The sequence below is a fragment of the Abrus precatorius genome, unplaced genomic scaffold (assembly GCF_003935025.1).
Source record: "Abrus precatorius isolate BTA unplaced genomic scaffold, Abrus_2018 Scaffold11, whole genome shotgun sequence".
Lineage (NCBI taxonomy): Eukaryota > Viridiplantae > Streptophyta > Magnoliopsida > Fabales > Fabaceae > Abrus > Abrus precatorius.
In genome coordinates this window covers 19,121,782-19,142,834 of record NW_020874303.1, presented here as the reverse complement: position 1 = coordinate 19,142,834, position 21,053 = coordinate 19,121,782, and the positions used below count along the sequence as shown (strand labels likewise).

Sequence of the window (21,053 nt, the reverse complement as noted above, 5' to 3'; positions counted from 1 at the left end):
ATTTATTAATTCATTTTTATTTTGATAATTTATAATAATATTAATACAAAATTAAAACTTTAATTTTAATTAATAAATAATACTAATAACATCTACAAAATAATACATAAAGTTTATCATTTATTTTATGTTTTTTAATGTAGTCAAAGGTATCAAAATGAGATATGTTATCCTTTATGTTATATTTTTTACTTTTATTTTTTTACACTATTCGTCTTATCATTCCTTTTTTTTTCTTTAATTTATAATAAAATAAAAAAATTATTTTAATTTTTTCGTCGGAACAATTTTATTATATATTTTTTGGTCAAATAATAATAATTGTTGTGCTAATAACAAATTTTTTTTGGTCCATAATAACAATTTTATTATCGAAATAACATTTCTCCATCAAAATTGCAACATCGAAACCCAACCCAAAGCTCATAGATACAACGAAGCCGAAAGCACTTGGAGTTACATATCCATTAGAGTCCGTTTGGTGCATGGAATTAAAATTGACATTCATAATTGTAATTCCAATTTCAATTTCATCAGAATCAGAATTGGTGTATAATCATAATTTTATGTTTGGCATACTTAAAAGAGTTAAAATGTAGAATTAAAATTTTAAGTTGAAATTAAATTCTATAGTATGATGTAAGATTTAAATTTTTAAAAAATAATTTAATTTTACATTAAAATTTTATTTAAAATTTTTTCAAAAATAATGTATTAACAAAAAATACAAAATAATTATTAAATAAATTGTTAAAAATAATAACTTAATATTTCTTTTTCAAAAATTATAACACAGTAAATATATTTTTTATGTTTAATTTATTATTAAAATTTAATATTATGTTATAAATTATCTTTCTTATGAATTAGATGAAAGCATATGAATGATAATAAAAATAATTTAATTCTTAAAATTAAAAATATAAATTGAATATAAGTCTCATTTTGAAACCACGAGTTAAAATAAATAAAAATATTGCAATTGATTCTTCTAAGCTTACATGATAAGTAAGACGTAATTGATTATAATTTTTATCAGTGTCATGTATAATTGCTTCAAAAGTATACTTTTTACTGTGTCTTTATCAAGTGTAAAAAGTGCAGAATAACAATATAATATAGTTTACACTATATACTATATACAGAAGAGTAATTCCAATAGCATATACAGAATAAGAGGAAATAATTAGTTATTACTGATTTAATGGAATTAGTTAGCTGAGCTAGCAGAAGTTGCTTAGATTTATTAGGATCATTCTCTGCAGAATTTAACATAATCAATGTAAAATGAGGAAGAAGAGAATAAAAAAAATAAGAAAAATGTATTAATAATCAATGTAAAAGTAGAGTTAAAAAGGAAAAGAAAATATAAAAAAATAGGAAAATATAAAAAGAGGAAAAAAGGTGCATATGGGAAAGAGAGAATAAAGAAAGAGAAAGAAAAAAAAAATACTCGGTCAGAAAAATAGAAAAATATAAGAAGAGAAATAAAAATACATATGAAAAAAAGAGAACAAAGGAAAAGAGAAAAAAAAAAGTACTCAATCATAAAGTATATAGAAAAAAATAATAACTACAAATACGAAAAACTAAAGAGACGAAAAAGAGAAAGAGGCACGATATATAAGTGTATTTGTGAATTATGAACCACAGAGATGAACAAAGACGGGGGAGGAGCCATGATAAGTGAAAGTGTATTCGTGAAATATAATATTAGGATTCATAGGATGCAAGTAAAGAATTGAAGTGAATCAAATTTAGTTGTTTTAAAATTTCATAAAATTCTAATTCTAATTCCAAATGAACATTCAAATGTGATAATTAAAATTCTGAAAACTAATTCCAATTTGAATGTCTAATTCCATACACCAAACAGGTACTTATTGTTTTATTTTTTAGTCCTTGATCTCGTGGCATATTTTGCAGAATAAAAAGCATATTGAAAAAGATCAAGATATTTTACCACAAAAGAAAAGTAAAAGTAAAAAATTAAACTTTTAGTTTTGCTCATTTTCAGTTTAGTTATATAATAAAATTGAAATTAGTTAATCCTTATGTAAAATCATTATTCACTGTAGCCTCTACAGCTATAATAACATCGTCATTTAATCATTTTTACGAGGTTAATGGATTGTGACTGAATTACCTGCTTGTATCTGCCTAAGTATTAAATTAAACTTTTAATTTTTTATACATTATATTTTTCAGGTTTATTTATTTATAGGGAAAAATCTTTTAAATTATTTTTTATATATAGTTTTTTTTTTCAATACATTGTCACTTATTCTGATAACTATTAGGTTATGTTGACCAACTTATGTTTGACTAATTGTGTAATGTAACTTGTGTTAAATCAAAATTTTGATTCCTACCTATTACGCTTATTTTTAATCTGGTCTCTACATGGTAACAAAATTTCAAATTGGGCCTTATAATAACAAACAGTAAAGTTGGGTGGTTTGGTTAGTCCTCTATGAGTTAGGCCTCATTAGCATGTTTCCTAACACCTTCACCCTTCTCAGCAATTAATTTTGAATCATGAGTCTTTATTTATATTGCCTGCAAGCACGACAATGACAATATATGTTAAGATCAATTAACTATATTAATAATAACCAAAAAAAAAACAGCTTGAGTGCTCATGGAGATTATGGTCAGCTTTGTCATCCTAATTTGATTGTACTAAGAGCTTTTTTTAAGATCAAGAAAAAAATACTTGCTATTTATAACTATTAACTAAATGAGAACATCCTTAACATTTTTTTTTTATCCGAGACATGCGTTCAGATCCTCTACAACAGAAATATTCACTGTTGAATTTACATTTAATAATTTCATCCGACAAATCTAATTTGAATCATACAAGACTATGAGACAATATCTAATTCAAATCGATTATATGCATAAAGACTATAATATTTTTAGTCCAGCTTGGGTGTAATGTATGTTTTGATATAATTATCAGGTTCCTAATCAACACTCTCGCACTCAAATCTCAATTTATAAAAAAATTACATTTAATTTGAGCCTAATCATTCTTTAAGCTTTGTTTGAGAATTATATTTAAGAAGAAAAGAGAAAGAAAGAGAAGAATTACTATTAGTAGGGTTTAATTTTTATTTGAGAGTTAATTAATTTGAAGAAGGAGGGTTAGGGATTTTTTCTAATCCCAAAATTCTTTCAAACTTAATTTTGTAAGTTCTCCATTATAGAGTTTTTGAAATAAATTTTTAAAATAACTAATTTATTTTTAGTTTATTTTTAAAAGGTGCATCTCTCATTCTACTATCTGTTTCTGACTATTCACTCTACTCTCTATTCTCTGCTCTCTTCTCACAATTAGGGTGTATTTCTCTCACTTTCTCACTCTCATTATTCGCTCTTGACTCTTTGCTCTTTCGCTCCACTTTTTGTTCTTCGATCTTATTTTTTTCGCTCTCTCTTTGGTCTCACTTTACAAATTATCTTTGATTTCTTCCTTCCAAATAATGGTAATTATTTTTTATTGGAAAAAATGTTTCTCTCTCTGATATTTATGAGAAAAAAATCTAAATTTAACCTTGTGTCAAATAGTATATTTGTGATAACTGATCCAAAGAACAAATATCGTAAATAAACATTTTAAAATTCTTCCTTCTTCGTATTAAATATCTAAACAACAAAAGAGTTTAATTCTCCTTACCCTTCTTTCCTTTACCCTTTAAATCTTTTCCTTCAATCTTCTTCTAAACTCCCATACAAGCCTTAGGTAATAGATTAATGCATGCACTTTTCAATTTATAGCATTTTTAAAGAATTTGTAAAAGATCAATTAAAAAATCATGTAGGAAAGTATAATAAAAATTTAAAAAAATATTAAAAAGTTAATTCTAGAAATTAATGTTAATAAATTTACTTTTCAATAAAAAAAATGTCATGATCCCAATGCCATGGACATGGTTGAAAACCCTGGCATATTGACGGGGAAGTGTCACGGGGCGAATAGACAAAAAGAAGGTCCGTGAAGGAATCTTGTAATATTTCTTTGTAACCCTAATTTGATGCCCCATTACCCATACATCGAACCTATGAGGTACGATGATTTAGATTTCAGAAAATTCTCTCTCGCCTCCTTATCCAAAATGTGCTTCACGTTCAGACAAGAGCATGGGAATTTTCTTCAGTTTAAAGTAAAAAATTAGACAAATGAATGAACTTATAATTCAATCAATTAGCCCCGTCGTTTTAGATTTGAATGTGATGTTGATTTAAAAAATTCTATCTTTTGTCCTATCTTCTTTTCTCTGCTTATTGCCTTTTACAGTTAATTTATAAATTAATTATCACAAAAAATACCGTTCACGACAATTCATAATTTAATAACGATATAAATAAATTTTATATTATTAAAATATTTTTAATAACTTTTTAATTATACAACATTTTTTGTTGCATTACTTCAATGAATTCAATTTTAATTATATTAAATACTCTAATAAAATCCTGACAAATAAATTATATAAAAAATAAATGTTTAATATTTTTCAATATATATAGTTTTTTTAAATGACAAGAAAAAGGATAGCATGACTAGTAAAAGAATGGTGCAAAAAGTGATTTTTCTTTTTTGCATCAAATAAAATTATAAAACCATTTTTTTCTTCTCAACCTAAATATTTAAATATTTACACCTCTCATATAACTAAAAAAAACAAGTAAGAAGTCATGAATGGTGATTTTGACTAATAACATGGTTGATTGATAGATAATAAAGATGATGAGTTTCACTCTTTTTTTTTTCTATTCCCATCACTTCAATTCTTACCAAAAAATTGATGGTAACTATTCTTGCATAAGAAAGAACTAACCATATGTGAAAAATAAGGAGTTATGTAAAATGAAAGTTGTACAAAACAAAAGTTACTTGCTTCTTTTTATGTTCTCGGAATATATAGGGTGGAATTTAATAACTTCCAACAACTCTTCCCAAGATGATCAAATGCATTCAAAAAATTTCACCAGAAAAATAGAAGGGCATTGAATTTGCAACACAGAAAAGACAGAGAGGCGTGGAGGATTATTTGAAATCAATGTGTAGAAGGGGCAATAGAGAGCACAAGTGGATGGAGCATCTGGCGCGGATATTTGAAATAACTCAAATAAGAATGGTTCTGAAATGTTTGTTTCTTAATATTATTAAATTATGAAATACACCTCTTATTCTGTTGTTTTCCCTTTGGATCAGTCATCACAAACACACACCATTTGTCAAAGTAGTTCCCAACGGTCCAATTTCACATGCGCGCCGCTAAGGTAAAATACACGAATAAAAATAAAATAAACAACAAATCCAAAGAGGACAGTAACGTGCCGTGACACAATGAGGACAAGTTTTTGAAACTTCAAATATAAGCTTCTGGTTCTATGAAAACGAACACATACACCCATTGAAGGTGAAATCTAGCAAATGGGGAATTGCTCTATCAAGAGTACCACTGGAGAGTGTCACCACTCCATTCGGGTTCTGAGTGATAGTGGTGCTATTTTACAATTCAAAGCTCCTAAAACAGTAGCTCAAGTGCTTCAACATTACCCAGGTTATGGTATTTTTCGCCAAGGTCATGCCTCATCACCTTTGCCACCCCAAGAGAGCTTAAGCTATGCTCTTTTCTATTATCTTCTTCCCTTGAAGGAGGTGCAAGTCAACACAAGTGGGGTTTCAGAACAAGTGCAAAGTAAAGAGCTTGTTCAAAGATCTGAGGAAGAAGAGTGTAAGGGTGTGAAAGATGATGAGCAACCAAACGAGTCACTTGGTGGTGCACCTTGTGATTATGTGAAGAATCTAGCAAATGGGTCTGCTCTTGAAGTCCTGTCATCAGCTAAGAATGGTGTATGGAGAGTGAAGTTGGTGATTGACACAAGACAACTAGAGGAGATTTTGTCAGAGGAGGTGAATACTGAGGCACTGATTGAGAAGATGAGGATGGCTGCAACTGCAAGCTCTACTAGTAGCCCTACAAGGAGCAGAACCATCACCACTTGGAAGACAACGCTTTTAGGTACATTCTGGACGCACGTTAATAGTGGAAAGATTACTAATAGCACTGCCACTGCAGGGTCTAATTTGGGTTTGAGTTCTTGTTAGGGAAAGTTTTTCTAGCTAGTAGTACAATCTATGGAGAAAGCACTTGGTGAGCATGTTAGGTTTTCCCTAACAAACAAGGTTCATAAATGATATATTTGGATTACCTGTCCAAATATCAATGATGTGATATGATGTAATGATCATTGAACAGTTTTCAGTTTTATAGTATTTCTAGATTTCTGTTTCTTGCATCTTACTTACCACAGAAGACCAAATTCACTAATAGTATCATAAATGGATTTGGGTTGAGAGAGATGTCTCGCTAAATGTGATGGTTGAGAGGATTTAATGCGATTTAATAAATCAGTTGACTTGATTGCCAAAACTAATTGGCAACATTGGTGCATAAACAAGTATTCCATGTGTGCATTGTATATATGAAGTCCATCACTAAAGATGTCTTGAAAAGAGGATAAAATTTGTGCAGGTTTGTACCGAATTGTTTCATAAGTTCAACTATGCGTTAAAACACCTGGATCATTTTCAATTTCCCATCTCCCTACCCGGACTAAAAAAGGCACGGTACAAACAAAAAAACTGATAAGATATCCCACATTTATTTAAATATAGCTTTTTTATCTGATTAAAAATATAAAATTTAAACGATACTCCTCTGAACCTCTCTATAATTATTTTTATAAGTGAATTAAACTCAAATCTATTTCTAATATCACGTCAAAATAATTCAATCTTAATGTTAAATCGCACAGATATTCAAATTTACAAACTTCATATTCCAAACATTCACTCTTAAAGCATGAGAAGGGTGTCTTTAAAATTTGTTTATTTTTAATAAAAACGTTTTATTTATTTACTTTTATAACACTTCTTTTTTGTCAACATAACAAACTGGTTTGAAGACATACTCGACGATTATCAGGTCAATATGCTGGGTGCCAAGACCAGTTGGACTCCATCTGGTGTCTGGATATGAGCACATAGGTCTATCTAATAATGTTTTTCTTTTTCACGAGGGGTCAGTAATCTGTGTCCATAAATATCTTTATCTTGCCCTATATAAACTATGAGACATATCCCTCCCCGTCAACAAATCAAAGGATATCATGGACTATAAAAACTTGCTAAGGAGAATTATGCGTTCACACTTACTTTTTGGGTGTAAAATAAGTGAAGGTGAAAAAGAAAAAGTCAGAAATATGATCGATGATACGATAACAAACAAAAAAAAAAGACAATAAAAAATGAATGTAAGAAAAAAAAGTATGAAAATATAAGAATTCATTTCGCCACTTCTTGCTGTCGATATATATGATGCTGCACCGTACTGCTATAAGAAATTATCTGTTAGTAAACATATTTTAGTAAGCAATAATGGAGGGTAATTTATTAACAAATGTAGCAGGTTCGGTGAATCACCTCGCCAACTAGGCAAGGCATGGAGCACCGGAGAATTCCCATAAACCTGTTAACATTCGTGAGAAAAAAAAATAGATCTTTTCACTTCTTAGTTTTATGTTTTTGCAGCCACTCATGAACATATTACCAAATTGAACTCAACCATCGCAAACAAAACAACTTAGTACTAACAGGAAACAAGCCTGTGTCCCCATTTCTAGCAAAAGTTGACATAACTTGAGAAACTGACTCAGAAGACTCAGTGATATTGAAGGAAATACGAGATTAATATATATAGTTTAAAGTTCACGGCTTTCATTTCAGCCTTGCTCCGGAGTCTTCCCAAAATGGCCCTAAAAACTCGGGTTGCATTACACTTAAACAGTACATTCACAGTGATGTCAAGTCTTTAAACAAAATGGTTGATATCAAAATGACACTGATGTAGGTTACTTGCCCAAAACAGACAAAAGCAAAGCCACATCATTTGAGAGTTGAGACATCAACTTAGTATGTCCATGAGAAGTGAGGTATATATACTTAGTCTGCAGATTGCCATTCTCGCATCCTTACATGTTGCGTGACTCCATCTTCTTAATGGCTTTTTCTATGGCAGGCACATTTTTCTTGAAGGACGACCACTGCTCCTCTGTCAAACTTATTCCTAAAAGACAAAGAAAGTTATAATTCAGAAACGAGCTTTGATTATTGAGTTATCGAGTGGCATCGTTTGTTGTATGAAGAAACAAACGTTTATAAAAAAATTGAGCAGTACACAAGGCCAAATTGCTACTATTGGCATCACTTGTCTGAAGTAGGTAACAACAAAATTTGCTTTCTTTTCATAGTTCTAGTTCTAGATTATAGGTAAGAAAAATAAGCATTATCATCTGGAACAAAGAGCATATTTTTTTAGCAGGCATGTAGATACAGATCTTTCCTGTTCTATATAGAATATAGAAGCTTTCATGTTTCTTAGTAGAAAGTTCTGTTTATAATCTACATGTGAGTATTTTTACAGCTAGCAAGGCATAAGGTTGACAAAATCAAATGTAGAACAATACTAATCTTACTGCATGATAGGGATAGGTTTTGCATCACACAGGAATGCAACACCAAATAGGTTTATATGCGCATAAACAATTGCATGCTTAGATACAAATGAAGTTCTTAACTCTGCAAATTTTGGCATGCCAATTACAACAGAGGCTTCTATCAAGTCAACTTGGCAACATGGCAAAGCCAGGGTACACCAATTAAAGCTGAAGCCAAACCTAAATTGAAAGCAGGTAGTTTGAACTCAAGACACTACTGATCTGCATAAGGAATAAACATAAACCAGTCTTATTAACACAATGGAGTATTACTGGGTGAGGGAATTCCAACCCATTTGTGATCCTAATGTTTCTTAGATACCAAATGGAGTATGACAAGAGCCCTACTAGAAAAAGCTAAACCTAATCCATAACTAAATCCCCAACTTCTACTTTTGAGGTGTCCAACTAGACATTCGTCTGAAAATGCAGAAGTTGAACTGAAGGCATTTGAAACAAAACTGCAGTCAGACATTACAGACAAGGCCGATGCCTTTTATTTCATTGCATTGCATATGGAAGGCATGCATGAAACAGTGTACAACATGATATCAACATAAACAGTCCCATCGAATGCCTTGAGATAGCATCGGAAATGAATGAGGAGAATCCAAAATCTCCAACCTATCCCTATTTCGGAAAAAGACATACGAAGAATCAAAACTTTGAGAAACCCCAGAATCCAAAACTAATTTTGCTCTAATATAGAATAAGGAGAATCCAGATTAAGTTAAAAGGAAAAGCATAATATAAAATTAAGTACCTTTGGAAGTAGGAAGTTCCTTGCCATCCTTTCTATAAAACTCCCGAATGGAGACCAATGTTTTCCCTTTAAAATCCTGAATAGTTACCCTTCTCCTCTCTGAAAGCTGAAATCTCCAAAAAGACAAAAAGAAAATCATTGACCTAATCAACCCTTTTCCCATTGTTACATCAGTGAGTGAAGTGACCAAAAGGGTCAAGGGAAAGAAAAACAAAAAAAGGGACCTTGCAGATGATGAGATCGCCATCATCATCGTACTCCTTGTCCTTGGAACCTCCCTGCTCCTCTTCTTCTTCGTCTTGTTGTTGTTCTTCTTCTTGTTTCTCTTGGAGAAAAGCCTTCACAACCTGCTTCACGAAGGCTTTGAAGTGAGGTTGAGATAGGTCGAGGCCGAGTTGGTTGGAAGCTTGCTTTCGAATCTTCGACTCAGTAACCTCGTCCATGTCTGATTCTTGCAATATCTTACGAACTGTTACCTCAATTCTTCCTTTGGTTTCAGCATCGTCCATTGTTCCACTCTCTCTGATTTCTCTGATACCCAAACAATCGATAGAGAGGGTGCGTGCGAGTGAATATGAATTGGGGTGTTGGCCCTACTTTTTGCTAAAAAGGGAGGGTGAAATAATAACAGCAAGGTTAATTTCCTGTGAATATTTATTAAATAATTCTTTAATAGTTTTTTTAGTTAAAATAATTAATTAGTGCATTTTTAATTAAGAATAAATTAATAAAATTATTTATTATTCTTTAATCAATATTTTATCTTTATGGATAAAAAAATATTATGTAGCGAAAATAAAATTAATAATTACTATTAACTTCTGACTATAAAAAGAAAAGATCTTCATATTCATTTTACAGTGAACAGAAAGAGAAATTATTTTCATCAAGTGATTGACTAGACAGACAAAAAATAGATAATCTAGATAAGTGTTCAAAATTGAGAAGGATTGTGAGGAGGAGTCTAAACAGCTGGAAAAGGTTGAGCCCACTTAAGGAAACTTGAAATAAAATATTTGAGAGTTCACTACATTTTTATTTTATAATTAAAAATTGATTTTTTAAATAAGAATAATTATCACAGATGATTTTATATTTTTATACTTCTATAAAAATATATTTTCAAATAATTTAAATAAAACAAACTATTTTGAATTCTTTTGCATTTATCATGTTCAAACATAAAAATATTTCATATGAGATCCTGATCATTAATTATATTTGTAATTGATTTATTGAGGTAGTCCTTAAAATTAGCCAAATCCAAAAATACACTAACATAATATTAATTATTGCTTTTTATTGTATTATTAACTCTACTTAACTTTTAACCGTTTAATGCATTTATATATTTTTGACTTTTTGAGTCTGCACTCTTAAAAGTGAAATTATATGAATAAATACTCATCTTACTAACATGTCACGTTCGAGTTTTGAGTTCAAATTTGTCTCTTTCCTTGTCATGTTTTAGTTTTACTTTTAATCTCCACGAACAGGACAAGTTTTTTCATCTATTATCATCTACAATAAAACATTATTTTCATTCGTAGCTTGTCATGCATATACTTTTAAATAAAAATTGACTAAAAATAATATATAAATTACACTTTCTCTTTCTACAATATTTTTTTTATCCACATTTTTGTTAATTTTATATTAAATTTTAAAAATTAAAATTATTACTTTTTTTCTTACTATATATATATATATATATATATATTACAAATATTTAATTTTTTATTTATAAAAATTATATTTTTTTAAAAATTTAAATTTTACTTTTATGAATGTTATCTCTTAAAAATGATTATTATTTTAAAATTATTGAATTTTATTAAATCTTCATATTTTGATATACATTATTTATAGGTACACAATTAAGTCAAAATAATTTAAAAATTTATTATTTAAATAAATTATTATTGTTTTTATATATAATTATTATAAAATATAAGGTTTTATTTAATTATTAAATTATATATATATATATATATATTTTAAAAGATACCAGTATATTACACAAGTTATTAAACTAATTTTTAAATAATTAAGAGAGATATATAAAATTAATAAAATCTTTTAAATACATTATCAGTATTACAACATCACATTCCTTCGTTTTTAGCCTAATTTCTTGTGTTTATTTAAAATTTAAATAAACGTTAATTCTAAAATTTCAATCAATATATCATATCAAATTTAGAAGATACAAATTGCAAGAAATGTCATCATTACCCTGTCTGAAGGTATGATATTTGAGTAATTCTTAAATTTAAACCTAAGTTTTCTCATATTTTTAAACTTAAGCATTATGCAATTGGCTTTTTTTCAGAATAATCATTTTCTAAATTGTAAATTTTCTATTTATATTTAATCTATCATGAAATTATCGTGCAATCCTATCAAAGCTTTACTTTAACTATGTAAGTTCAAGTATAAAAAATATTTCATAATACATACTATAACACATTTTTTTTTAAGACTAAACTCTCATTTTAGTCCCAAAAGAGTCTATGTCTTGCATTTTAGTCCCTAAAAAATTTAAAATATTACGTTAGTTCCTGACCTTCATTTTTGTCGTACATTTAAGTCTCTAAACCCATACACTGTTAATAGACAATAATGGAATATTAATATGTCACGTTAAGTGACACATGTCATTACTTACGTGACAAAATGATGCTGACGTGTTATGTTAAGTGACACGTGTCATTGATTACATAGCAAAAATGACGTCGTATATAGTATAATATATGTTTTTGTTTCATTTTACTCCTTGAAATTATAACTCGTCGAGTATTTTAGTCCCTGAAATTGTCAATGACAGATATTTTAGTCTCTGAAATTGTCACCGACGAATATTTTAGTCTCTAAAATTATCACCGATAAACTTTTTAATCCCTGAGAGAGAGAAAGAGAAGAAAGGTGAGGAGGTTCTGTTGAAAAATAATATGGTGGAGGAGATGATAGAAAATAATCATTTAGAGCTGCATTTGCAAGATGGTTGGTGGCTTTGTAAGAAGGGGAAGATAAAGGAAGGGAAGGGAAGGGAAGAGGGATTGAAGTTCTTGCACTCGTCAAAATGATAGAAGAGTCATGCTGAAACCATTGTCGTTATCTTAACCCATTGTAAATTGTAGCATCATCAAAATCAGTTATTATTGTTCAAAACCCAACGCATCATCTTCAAGTTACACCAATGTAATAGATTGCGCTCACACCAATGACAGTTTCATCACTTATAACTCAAGATTTTGTACTCAAGTAAAGCCTAAATATTAGATATGAATGCATGAACATATACAAAGAAAAATTGCAAAGAAGAAGAGTTGTCACATTCACATAAAAAGAAACTAAAGAGAATGTGAAGGAAAGATATGAAAATGAAAGCAAAATAAATTCAGAAAACAATGGGTTATAATCTCAGAAACTAAAATGTCTGATAAGTTATAATCTCAAGAATTAAAAAAACAAAAACATATACTATACTACATACAACATTGTTTTTATCACGTAATTAATGACACGTTTCATTTAACATAACATGTCAGCTTTATTTTGACACGTAAATAATGACAAGTATCGTTTAACATGACATGTCAGTAATCCGTTACTGTCTATTAATGGCGTCTAAGTCTAGGAATTTAAATGCTCAACGAAAATGAAAATCAAGGACAAACATGATATTAATTTTTTAAGGACTAAAATGCACGATACAAACTCTCTTGGGAGATCAAAATCACATTTTAGTCTTTTTTTTAAATGTTCAAAGGTGCATATTAAGAATTTTAAAATAATTTTTTTTATTAAAACATAAAACATCTATTATCTGAAAATTATAAAATTATTCAATGTGTTTAAGGTTTAGGCTCAGAGATCAAAATCACAGTTTAGTCTTTTTTTAAAGTGTTCAAAGGTGCATATTAAGAATTTTAAAATAATTTTTTTATTAAAACATAAAATATTTATTATCTGAAAATTATAAAATTATTCAATGTGTTTAAAGTTTAGACTCAGAGATCAAAATCACAGTTTAGTCTATTTTTTTTAAAGTGTTCAAAGGTGCATATTAAGAATTTTAAAATAATTTTTTTTATTAAAACATAAAATATCTATTCTCTAAAAATTATAAAATTATTCAATGTGTATTTTAAATGATAATTTAATGTATTTAATAAAAAAATATATTTAATGTTTCTTAACATATGCTCTTGAATACAATTAAAAATTTATTATTATTATTATTCACATATCTTAAATTATAACAAATAAATATTTAATAACAAAGTTTTGTTCTTATAAAGTCAATTAAGTTAAAAGTTGATAATTTTAATGCATGTATTTTAATTAAATATTTGACATCCCTTTAAATTATAATTTTTTTTTAAAAATTAACTGAATTTAATACAACATAAATACATAGAAAAATCTCATAATTATTAAATATAAAAACCCATGCATGACATTAATATCTCAACTGGTTTATCATAAATGAGAAAGAAATAATAGCAGATCTTGCATTAGGAAGTTAAAACTAATTTTACTAACAATAAAAAATATTAATTACATTTTTTAATTTATGCGTTACCCTTTTAAGCATGCAAATAAAAAGGATTCCAAGGAAGCAAAAATAACTTTGAATCAGACCATACCACAATTGACTGTTTGCTTTATTTACAAAATTATAGTTGATTGGTGCTTCATTTCTTAGCTATAAATAATCAATACTTAGATAATATCGGATAGTAGCCATGGAATTGCCCTGTTCTCGAAGTAATAGTAAATAACTCAATCTCAAAATTTGACATTATTCATTCTGTATGTGTTAAAATCATTTTTAGTCCTTCAAAGTTAAAACAAGGGTGTACTTCCCTAACTTAAATTACAGAACCTTAAACTTATTTTAAACAAAGGAGAGAAATATCCCTACTTTAGCCCAATTCTATATCAGTTGAACTGGTTATGAATGAAAAGAAAAAAGCTGTTGAGATTCAAAGACATCCAACATGCATGATTAAATGACATCCCCTATTTACCAATGCATTGATAAGATATGTTACACATTTCCATAGTCCTTGCAGAATATTGAGTTTAACATCTGTAGCAAACCAGAATATCACTGACATTTTCTTCCCCTTCTCCTTGAAGCTACAGGTTTTATTTCACCTCAACAAAGCAATGTCTGGTGTACTCCTCCTGAACATTTTTACCTCTTAAATTTCTTCGGATCTTCCTTTTTGTTTCTGAAAATTTTGGCACCATTATACATCACTCATTAGAAGCTAAAGAGGTACATGAAAGATTAGAAATCACAGTAATTAGAACTCAGATTCTCAAATAGAATGTCACCTCAACCCACTTTATAAGATCAATAAACAAGTTTGAACATTAATTTGGCTAATTAGAAGCTAAAAAGGGTGCATGAAAGATCAGAAAACCATGATAAATAAAACCCAGACTCTTAGAAAAACACAATGTCACCTTAACTTTATAATAAGATTAATACACGAAGAGTTCAGACAGTAATTTGGATCATTCAAGATAAAGAATTCCCCTTCAGTACTAAAATTCCTTGGTCCATAACATGGAAACAAACAAGGACACTTCAGTTGATAACAATCTCAAGCTTTTCAATCATCTGCATAAACTTGTAAGAATGTACAATCAACCGCAAATGAAGTGGAAAACAGACGCAAAATAAGATTATGTGCTTCTCGTGCAATCAGCATGCAGATCTAAAGACCTTCTACTCAACTAAGTCCCAACCAGATATTCGCCAAATCAATAGTTAAGGCATTCAATAATCAATGAAAGACCACCTGCACCAAAACTAGTTTGTATTTGTTCAGAAGATACTCTTCTCAAAAATGGAACTTGAGCCCCTATTATTAGAAATAATGAACCTAACTCACTTAAAAGCTAGCTCTTAGGAAGAGAATTGTCTAAACCTTATAAGGAGTATTTTGACCATATTTTTAGCTAATATGGTACATCTTAACAGTTAACACTCCTATTATGTTCAGTACTGGACATCTAGCACGTAAAATTTGAAGAACTAAAAATTAGCCCAATAGTTAAACATTCTGATGCTATAGTAAAAATATTAAGTCTATCTCACTCACAAAACCTAGTTACCCGGAAGATGACTGTTTAAGCCTTACAAGCATTATTCTGACAATATTCTTAGACATCTTAACAATTTCTTAAAAGCACACAAAGGTAATATTGCAGGTTTGATGAATCATAAGTAGTAACAAAGAATAAGATAAAAGATTATAGTGCGTGAGAAGGTGATGTACCTAGGCTTGGAGCTAGTGGGTGAGATAACCTCGTCCATGCTTTGTCCTTGTCGCCTATACCTACCACCAGATGCCACGAATGAAGGGCATGGCCTGTAAGCCTTAATGGGCCACCAGCCAAAGCCGGGTACATTTGCAATACCACCCTGAATCCTTCCTTCCCCATTGCATCCTTTCTCCATTTCTTCTCTTCCACACCCCTTACAACCGCTGTTTGGCAAATATTCAGATGGGTCATCTGGTGAAGGAGAAGTACCCTCTTCTTCTATAACAGAAGTTGGAGTGGAAGGAGAGCACAGAGGAATAGTTAACTTTGGAAAAGAAGGGTATGAGTAATTGTTCTTGTACAATTGTGCCTGATGAGGCGTAGGAACTGAGAAAAGAGATATTGTCATTCTCTCTCGCTCTTAAACTCTTTAGCATGGATAACGAGCACCACTGTTTTTATTTGTGAGGCTGCTAACGAGGCACCCACTTCACCACTCATTACTCATTCCGCATAATTATGAATCTCATTCGAGATTTCTTATAATAAATTAGTATTCAAATTAACCATTAAGCATTCTTTTTAAAACGTATCAAAAATCCATTTTCATGACAGACAGTAGAGCTAAACAATATTCGTCCCTTTAAAGTTAAATACAATTAATTTAAAAAAAACTTTTAATCATTAAATATGATCAAAATACATGTATAATTAATCTAAATTACATATTTTTATTAGAAAAGAGGCAAGAATTAATTTTACCTTTAGAGACTAATTAACTCTTGTCAATATTTCTTAAATTGTGATTTAGTTTTGATTTACATTGCTTTAGAGACTAATGTAAACAGTCTGATAATATCGTTTTGGAAATTTTCGGCACATTCTCAATCTGTACATGATTATTTTCGTTTCCCTTTGATATCCAAAATCTGTTTCATGATTATCATCGCCTTGTCGGAGGAAAAGCAATACTTCTTGGCCACCAATTCTAAATCTCTAATAGCTTTACAGTAAAATCATCATTTTGTTAGCATAAGATTCAAAATTCAACTCACAGTAAAAAAAATGCACATTGCTAAGATGCACGACAAAAATGGAGAATGCTTTTGCATTTGCCTCCTTAGCCTTGGTTTTTACAAGTCTCGCCTTTAAGATTTGATGCCAGCGAACGTCCTGATCCAACGTTTCATTTCACAGCTAGCCATCCTTTCCACCCATCATATGTGTTTACTTAAATCCAATTACTGTACTTATAACTCTTTTCTGGCGCCATAGCCATTGCGACTTCCTGTCTTATATACAGTATAAAAATGAAACTAACATTGTAAACTAAAAAAGGATCTTCCAAAGAAATCACAAAAATTTCAAGCATCTTGCTTCTGTAAATAAAACCACCTTTGTAACCAGTATCAGACATAACAATGTATCATCTCTCACTATTATCCATGCACAATCTGGTGCTCCACCTCCCCATTCATCACAGAACTGTGGTGATGAACCATATACCACCGTCCATTATGGAATTCAAAAACATTGGTCACATTGAATGGCCCTGTATCCAGATCAGCAACATTTGTTTTCATGGTAACCCAAGCCATGTCTGTCAAGACCCGAGCACGTACGTCTCGAACCTGAAAGTTCAATCCTTGCTCCCAGTTGAATACGAGTTGCCAACTCTGCATTACCGCATTATACCTGTAGCATGGACGATCGTGTTACTGAACTCATAATTGCTCACTAGTACCGTGGCAATTAGACTGAAGTAGGAAAAAAAATGGATATATAAGTTTCACAAGATTGCAACCACTTTAGAAAGAATTACAAATGGAATAAATATGATATTTTTCCAAGAACGAAAATATTCTATCATATGTTCAAACTGCTTGTATCTCTGAAGCATCAAGCTCCAAATTAATGCAAAACAAGTCTTAAGGGCATGAAAATAGTATACTAGAGGGGTGTTCATTCAAAATATCCTAAAACAACACCGATGGGAATTTTGGACCACCATATTGCTAACATGGTAGATGAGATGTCTCCAACACTAGGAACACAGCCTGCCATAACAGAATAAACATGAAGGAGGAAAAGGGAAGGGGAAGGGCAGGGTTCCCACTGGGAACCAAATTATAATATGCTTTTCTTATCCCCAAAAAATATCTGTGGTAAGGAGTGAAACCTTACATGGGTATAACATAAGAATTATATATCCTCTCCAGGCTTAAATCACTGATAAAATATGAAACTCAGTGACCAAAGTCAGATATAAGCATCCAAAAAACTTTTGCCAATATGATATATATTGGACTTGATAAACAATCTTTTCAGGTATCACAGCATATACCATCCATGTCACAACAAAAAATCAACTTGAACCGCAAGTCCAAAAATGCGAAGAATTACTTCTGCAAAATGGATAATTTTAAAATAGAACTTAAGAAACAAAAATACATACCCAGAAAAGAGTTCTCCTGAGGCATGAATGCACTTCACATAATCTGCATTTAGCCAAAAACGACTCATTGCTGGAATAGACTTATCTCTAACAATGTTGAAGAATTCTGTATTAATATTCACAATTGCTCTTGTTGCAGCATAGTAGGCCTTCCACCCATTAGTGGGTGTAATACTATCTTGTTCCAAAGTAAAGTCCTAAAAACAGAAATTCAAAATGGTTATCATTGAAGATACAAAAGACAAAATGAGAATGATGAAGTTTGTCTATGAAATCCAATGAAAGTAATGACAAACACTATCAATTCGATACGACAAAATAGAGGATAGTTATTATTCATGTCAATGTGCTTTATACCTTTATCCTACAACATAATAACGTCCCCTATATCATTTCACCATTCTACTACACCTCTTTACAACTGGGTAAGGGAAGAGAAGATACGTGTCTTCTCTGGATGTTGAAGGCGAGTAATGAGTAACGCAACAGACAAATCAACTTTTCTCCAGTTAAAACACCACAATTATAAGGGCAATAATTATTTGGTTGTAGGAAGAGACTGGCACCACAAGTCGAAGTCCAAACGGATCAATCCACTTTGCCTCCTCATCATCGGTCATGCCAAGAAAGGTAATACGTTACTGTTTCTTCATACTCCCAAATATACATTAATAACAGTTTCTATAACATAATGAAGATGGAAAAGCACCACATTGGACAATCTAAGCGGGGAAAAACACTTCCAAGTGTTTCTCCATCAACAATTTTCCAAACAGAAACCTTAACCCCACTTCTTCTTCTCTTCTAAGGTTCTTCTCTAAGAAACCTTATGGTGGCAGTGCAAAGCCATCCAAATGCCAAACGGAGTAAGATAACTTTGAATGTGAAATTTTGAAGTAAAATGTCATTAAGGTTTGAGAAAATTTAAAGATAACACCTAATATGTTTCAATTCATATCTTTCCTTCAATGTGCCAAAGAAAATGACTTTTAGTCTTGCAAAAACAGGTAGGAGGAGAGCCATAAGAACCTAAGAGTAATTTATTAAAGGAGATCATTTGATTAATAATATTTCTAAAAATTTAGTTGTGATCATGTATCCAACCTCACCTACTGGGATAAGTCTAGCCCACTTCACCTAGTGGATAAGCCTTGATTGTTGTAATGTGCCAAAGGAAACAAATAGGAAGCATGCAGTTAGGGCCAAATGGTTACTCCACAAATTTCTAAAAACTCAGCTCTAGAAAAATGGTATAAAAGAAGTGCATAAAAAATTGGAAAATCCTAATAGTTTAGCATATAACAACAATTGAAGAAAAAGAGAAGCACTGAGAAATCGAATTCACCTTGTGATAAAGGGCCTTCCAGGCATTATCATCATTCGCAGCTTTACGCATCAAAGAATTGGTCATCGAAAGGCGACACAAACTTGGGTAATCCAAGTAACTCAGAGCATGCGTCGTAATCTCCGGAACCAGTTCTTCCATCATCGACGACCCCGTTCGCCGCTCCGACAACGCAGCTGGAGCCGGAGCCGGAGTTTGAACGGGACTGGGCTCCAGCATTTGGGCAGCCCCGCCGTTCAAGTAGGGGACGGCGCCGGCGGAATCAGAATTGGAGGCGCAATCGCAGTGCTGCTTCCTGGGCGGCGAGAATGATCGACGGAGAGAGAACAGCGCGAGAAGAAAACAGAGCGCAGTCACCGTGACGGCGACAAGGGATGGTTCCGACGAGAAGACAGAGAAAATCTCCATTCATAAGACATCAAAACTTGGCATTGGAAGAACATGAAAACCCTAATTTAATATCTATCTATTTAATATATATTATACAATTGTTGTTGTTGTTGGTTGTTCCGGCTAGTGGGTTTTAGTTTTGTTCGGAAACCCTAAGTTTGAGGATTTGAAGAGAAAGGGGAAGCGAAGGGAAGGGGTGGGGTATTGGTTGGGTTGGGTTGGGTTTGGGTGGCAGACTTGCAAGGCTTGGAGTTGAGAGCGAACCGGTGAGTGAGGGTAGTGGAAAGTGGCGCTGCTAATCTCACTCACTCACTCACTCTTCCTCAAACTAACACGAGAACCTGTGCTGTTCTGTGCTCTCTCTCTGGCTCAATTATTCAAAGGGGCATTTGGATTCTAATTAATTAGACATTAATCACTCTATCAGTTATTTGATTTGGGTTTTCCGCATGAAATTAAGTCTAATTATGTTTTTATTTATCATCCCACGTCAACCTTTTTGGTTTTGGCAGTGAAATTGAGCCACCTTTGTTTTAAGACACATTTCAACCATTGTATTAAATTTATTAATTTAAAATATTTTTTAATTTATTTTTATATAATCTTCAATGCATCTTAATATGTTTTTAATAAAAATATATATATTTAATTTCTTGCCTAATACACTAGACCGTGGATTAAACAATTCTTCATTTCAAAATCAAGTCAAACATAGAATATATTTTTCAATGTGCTAAAATTGATATCAATTCTATTTTTATTAATCAATGTATGCTTAATTTTTTCAACTGGTAATTTAAATAGACACTGAACTTAATTATATTTTGATTTTTTATTTAATGTATTTCTTTTAGATAATTTATGTATACATTTTTATCATGAAAAATGTAAATTATGTATTCAATATATTCTTATCATTGAATAATTTTTATACGACACTTGTTAAACAAAAATATAATTATTGGTGCTTATATCATTTTAATTAGATATCAATGCCTCTGTTAATTATTTGGTTTAAGTTTGGAAAAATAAATTATATTTGATTTATAAGTAAATGTATATTATTTTTTCTAAAAATATTAATTAAGGATATATTTTTAACATATTTATTATTATTATTATTATATATATATATATATATATATATGACTTGTTAAATAAAGAAAAAAAACCAGTGTTATTTGTCTCTTTTGCTTTGGAAATCTTACCATATCACACTAAGAATTTTGTTCATATATGTA

The 21,053-nt window shown here is 30.6% G+C and overlaps 4 protein-coding genes across 6 annotated transcripts in view; 1 reads left to right on the top strand and 3 right to left on the bottom strand.

Moving 5' to 3' along the window:
- The first annotated feature begins 5,446 nt into the window (after window positions 1-5,446).
- LOC113855759 lies at window positions 5,447-6,124 on the top strand. The gene is made up of 2 exons (XM_027487391.1): window positions 5,447-5,707; window positions 5,774-6,124. Exons 1-2 carry the CDS (start codon window positions 5,447-5,449, stop codon window positions 6,122-6,124), a joined length of 612 nt encoding a protein of 203 aa, XP_027343192.1.
- A 1,547-nt stretch (window positions 6,125-7,671) lies between these two features.
- On the bottom strand, window positions 7,672-9,907 carry LOC113855397 (RNA polymerase II transcriptional coactivator KELP). 2 transcript variants are annotated; one of them, XM_027487029.1, is made up of 3 exons: window positions 9,562-9,907; window positions 9,338-9,443; window positions 7,672-8,144 (listed from the first exon to the last, which is right to left on the bottom strand). In XM_027487029.1, exons 1-3 carry the CDS (start codon window positions 9,844-9,846, stop codon window positions 8,050-8,052), a joined length of 486 nt encoding a protein of 161 aa, XP_027342830.1. In that variant the 5' UTR covers window positions 9,847-9,907; the 3' UTR covers window positions 7,672-8,049. The 2 variants fall into 2 exon arrangements, with proteins under 2 accessions (XP_027342830.1, XP_027342829.1); XM_027487028.1 differs by lacking the exon at window positions 7,672-8,144 and adding an exon at window positions 8,458-9,204.
- A 4,220-nt stretch (window positions 9,908-14,127) lies between these two features.
- On the bottom strand, window positions 14,128-16,135 carry LOC113856078. Of its 2 annotated transcripts, none has more exons than XM_027487718.1 (2): window positions 15,637-16,135; window positions 14,128-14,580 (listed from the first exon to the last, which is right to left on the bottom strand). In XM_027487718.1, exons 1-2 carry the CDS (start codon window positions 16,029-16,031, stop codon window positions 14,544-14,546), a joined length of 432 nt encoding a protein of 143 aa, XP_027343519.1. In that variant the 5' UTR covers window positions 16,032-16,135; the 3' UTR covers window positions 14,128-14,543. The 2 variants fall into 2 exon arrangements, with proteins under 2 accessions (XP_027343519.1, XP_027343520.1); XM_027487719.1 differs by having other exon boundaries at window positions 14,183-14,619; window positions 15,637-16,049.
- Window positions 16,136-16,634: 499 nt separating this feature from the next.
- LOC113855103 (F-box protein SKIP8) overlaps window positions 16,635-21,053 on the bottom strand; it is a 21,858-nt gene continuing 17,439 nt past the window's right edge. The window contains exons 2-4 of the mRNA XM_027486581.1: window positions 19,423-20,168; window positions 18,078-18,274; window positions 16,635-17,317 (exon numbers count right to left, since the gene is read on the bottom strand). Of these exons, the coding sequence (XP_027342382.1) occupies window positions 17,062-17,317; window positions 18,078-18,274; window positions 19,423-19,830 (861 nt within the window). The 5' untranslated portion in view covers window positions 19,831-20,168 and the 3' untranslated portion in view covers window positions 16,635-17,061. The remainder of the gene's footprint in view (window positions 17,318-18,077; window positions 18,275-19,422; window positions 20,169-21,053) is intronic.

Excerpts from the sequence above, each read along its gene's own strand:
- LOC113856078 (XM_027487718.1), bottom strand. The coding sequence starts at position 16,031 with ATGACAATATCTCTTTTCTCAGTTCCTACGCCTCATCAGGCACAATTG. Across the intron at positions 14,581-15,636 it reads CCCACTAGCTCCAAGCCTAG|AAACAAAAAGGAAGATCCGA; the intron begins GTACATCACCTT and ends CAAAATTTTCAG.
- LOC113855759 (XM_027487391.1), top strand. The coding sequence starts at position 5,447 with ATGGGGAATTGCTCTATCAAGAGTACCACTGGAGAGTGTCACCACTCC. Across the intron at positions 5,708-5,773 it reads CAAGTGGGGTTTCAGAACAA|CAACCAAACGAGTCACTTGG; the intron begins GTGCAAAGTAAA and ends AAAGATGATGAG.
- LOC113855397 (XM_027487028.1), bottom strand. The coding sequence starts at position 9,846 with ATGGACGATGCTGAAACCAAAGGAAGAATTGAGGTAACAGTTCGTAAG. Across the intron at positions 9,444-9,561 it reads GCGATCTCATCATCTGCAAG|CTTTCAGAGAGGAGAAGGGT; the intron begins GTCCCTTTTTTT and ends TGGAGATTTCAG. Across the intron at positions 9,205-9,337 it reads GGAACTTCCTACTTCCAAAG|GGATAGGTTGGAGATTTTGG; the intron begins GTACTTAATTTT and ends TTTCCGAAATAG.